Genomic DNA, 3,178 nt, shown 5'->3' with positions numbered 1-3,178 from the left:
ATGAAGCGCATACTCTGGTATGGATGTTACGAGGATGAAGCGCATACTCTGTAGCCATTTATGTACACATATTATATATACGGTAGGCAATTATTACTTATCGATGTCCTACATTCAACTATAACTCTTTTCATTGGTGTCCGGAAAGAAGATTCCGCATCCTTATCAAGCAGATTTGCCTTTTCGGACTATTGAAAAGATTATTCTTATTTGCCAAGTTTTCTTCTGATCTCATGAAAGAATGACAACGAATGGATGATGACCTAGAGAACTAACCGGACTGTAATGATGGGCGTGGTAGGGGATTGCGTAGAAGGGATCAAAGAATTTGAACTTGACTCGTCGCGAAGCAGCGGATTTACAGATTGAAAGATACGCGGCCATACGGTATTTTAGATTTCTGAAGTTGTTGCAACATAGGATGAGTATAACATTTAATTGTAGATAAATCAGAAATGAGTAATACAGAAGAATCACATCAGTCAGCGTTTCAGTATGGACGAAGATTACCATCAATTATCAGTGCTGCTCGATTATTGAGACTTCGTTCGGGGTCGTTCGAAGAAGGTAATTTGTTTTTCTCAATGTTGCAGTAAATCACTTTAGCATTTTGGTAAATTATTTGAGCCTATTTTTCCTTCGAAAACATAACTCACTTATGGTTCCAATTTGTCAATTGTTTTTTTTTCCGCAAATTAAAATTAGTATGTGATTGCTGAGTAGGATGTTTTGGATGAACAGTGTTTTGAAACATTTGAGGCTTAACATCTCAAAATTTATGTCATTCTTCATCGAAGAAACCAAGTATCAATTATTGATTGTGAGTCATCAAGTTAATGTTAGTTACTTTAATTTTATTTATCTTGTTCATATAAACATAACCTTCCATGCGATTTTATAATAGGCCCCATTGAAAACATCATATTAATCTTATAAATTGTCATTTGTCTTCATTATGTGATTATATGGCAGAGGCAAAAGATGAGAAGAAGAGAAATCGCATAAGTCCATTTTCACCTGAAGCTCGTGTTCCTTTACCCAGTGAAATCGATGAAAAGTAAGCAACAATTTATTTGCGAAATGGATACTATTTCCATACTACCAAATATAAATAATCTCTTGACATTGGTTTTCTTTGATGAGTCTCACTAATTAATTCTGGAAATTTGCAGTTATGGAACTACTGTATGGAAACGAAATGAAAGGGAACGACTACGTGTTCGTTGTGTGAACGACGGATATGAAAGACTGCGTGACCATCTACCGCTTACCGATAGGTTTTAATTACTATCTTTTAATTGATCCTAGTGAAAATTAGGTGCTACCCGTTATATGTTATCTGAGGAAATTCGATTACAAATGCCAGATTTTTGACAACTATTCATATCATTTTGAAAATGAGAAACAGAGACGCTTTCAGCGATCGTCGCATTAGTAAGGTGGATACTTTACGCTTGGCAATACGATACATACGTCATCTGGAAGCTCTACTGCAGAACTGCGACCATTGGACCAAATGTGACTGTTTCCAAACCTTTCAAACCGAGTCTGAGGAACGGGCCGAGCGTCTTCGCAGAATCGATCGCAGGAAGCGTGCGCTAGATGCTATGTCTTCAACTCCGTAAAGTGATAGAAACTAAATTCTTCCATTAACTGTTCCATCGTTTCAAATTTTCTAAAATCTGGTTTTATCTGCTAGTAAATCCTAGTATTATTCTTCCAGTTAAAGATTGTAGTCTTCTATCTAATTGAGATGTCTCATAAGCAATACTTTTAATAAGATACGTGTGTTACACTTCCTGACACTTCAATACAAATCATTAGTGGAAAAAGAATGCAGCAGTTAAAATGGAAATGCATGCTCTAGTGACGATATAATGAGGCATTCTGGTGATTGGTGATTCCTCTCTCCATTGCGCATTGTGCACAACTGATATACCTAAATGATAGCAACTGATACACCGGAATGAGATATACCGAATCGAACTTCGGCCCTTCCTATTTCCGGCAAATGGTTTCATAAAGGAAGACAACTCACTTCCTCTCCTCGACACTCATTTCATTTAACAAATCTTCAGATGGAAGTTCGAAACTCAATCCAAAATTTGTGATAAAAACAAAAACGTAACGCTGAAATGACAATGATAACACCTCCAAATTCAGTGGGCCAGCGACAATAATGCCTTGGCACATACCATTTGCAAAGCGTCACTTGTTTTCAGTTGCAGTTTGGATTCATTTTGGTTTGGTGTCCTTTACGGTGGTTTAAAGGCATGCGTGTGCATTTCGTTAATAGTAGAGGAGGGGGGGGGGGGGAGGAGGATAGGACAGGGTGGTGTGGTGATTGTTGGTGGGTATTATGCGTTTCCCCGATTTCTGTTATTTACCTTATTATCCTCAGTCTGTACGGCGTCAGTGTACGGGAGAGATTACTCCGCAGAGGCTTCCTGGACTTATTCAGATGTCGTTTCAGGTGAATTATCTTATTGGTTGCCCGAATGTCAAAAGGAACAGGGCAGAAGTTGTCGAAGGAGGATGAGTTGCTGCTAAAGGTGTGCTTTAATATATGGTTGCTGTTAGCTCTTGTGGAGCTACAGATTTTGCTTTTCTGAAAATGAGAAAGTGTCGAAAATCCATTAACCTGCCATCTGTATAAGTTATATCAGTAAGTGCAAACAGATATTCTAAGGTATTCGGATTTGTTGAATATCTTGACCTCACTTTTGTCTACAGGAATATCAAACGCATCCTAAACTAAAATCTATACATATTCCCTCTTAAATTGATTTTTGTTGAATTATCAACGTGTTCAGTTGGGAGAAAAATGACCTTAATCTTACCACAGTATTCCTATCTGCAATTTACTGTAAAGTGAATAGTTCCTTTTAAAATCGAATTATTACTTAAAGGATTTCTCGGCAGCAGTATCGACAAAAGGCAGTGCATTATTTTATGGGAACTCGACAGTGATTGCTATAGCGCCTCTATATCTTTTCCATGGAATATATATATATATCTGTAATACAAATCAATAAAAACCAATCATCACATTCATTATTCTATTTTAACCATCCTTATTATTTTTATTTGTATTAAACACTGATTACCAGTAAAATCATACTGTATTTGTTATTGATAAGGAAGAAAGGGAAAAAAGAAAGAGAGAGAGAGAGAGAGA

At 36.8% G+C, this 3,178-nt stretch overlaps 2 protein-coding genes across 2 annotated transcripts in view; both read left to right on the top strand.

The window, feature by feature from the left end:
• Positions 1-965: 965 nt before the first annotated feature.
• On the top strand, positions 966-1,685 carry LOAG_13955 (transcription factor Ash2; the record flags this gene model as incomplete). Its single annotated transcript, XM_003149460.2, has 3 exons — positions 966-1,057; positions 1,173-1,277; positions 1,421-1,685. The coding sequence occupies 3 exons, from the start codon at positions 966-968 to the stop codon at positions 1,623-1,625; spliced, it is 402 nt and encodes a 133-aa protein (XP_003149508.1). The 3' UTR covers positions 1,626-1,685.
• Positions 1,686-2,466: 781 nt separating this feature from the next.
• Positions 2,467-3,178, top strand: part of LOAG_08375 (translocon-associated protein gamma) — a 2,308-nt gene continuing 1,596 nt past the window's right edge. The window contains exon 1 of the mRNA XM_020447683.1: positions 2,467-2,552. Coding sequence (XP_020302115.1) covers positions 2,499-2,552 — 54 coding nt within the window. The 5' untranslated portion in view covers positions 2,467-2,498. The remainder of the gene's footprint in view (positions 2,553-3,178) is intronic.

The sequence above is a fragment of the Loa loa genome (genome assembly GCF_000183805.2).
Source record: "Loa loa unplaced genomic scaffold supercont3.9, whole genome shotgun sequence".
Lineage (NCBI taxonomy): Eukaryota > Metazoa > Nematoda > Chromadorea > Rhabditida > Onchocercidae > Loa > Loa loa.
The sequence above is the reverse complement of the archived record's forward strand: the minus strand, read 5'-3'. Positions and strand labels throughout refer to the sequence as shown.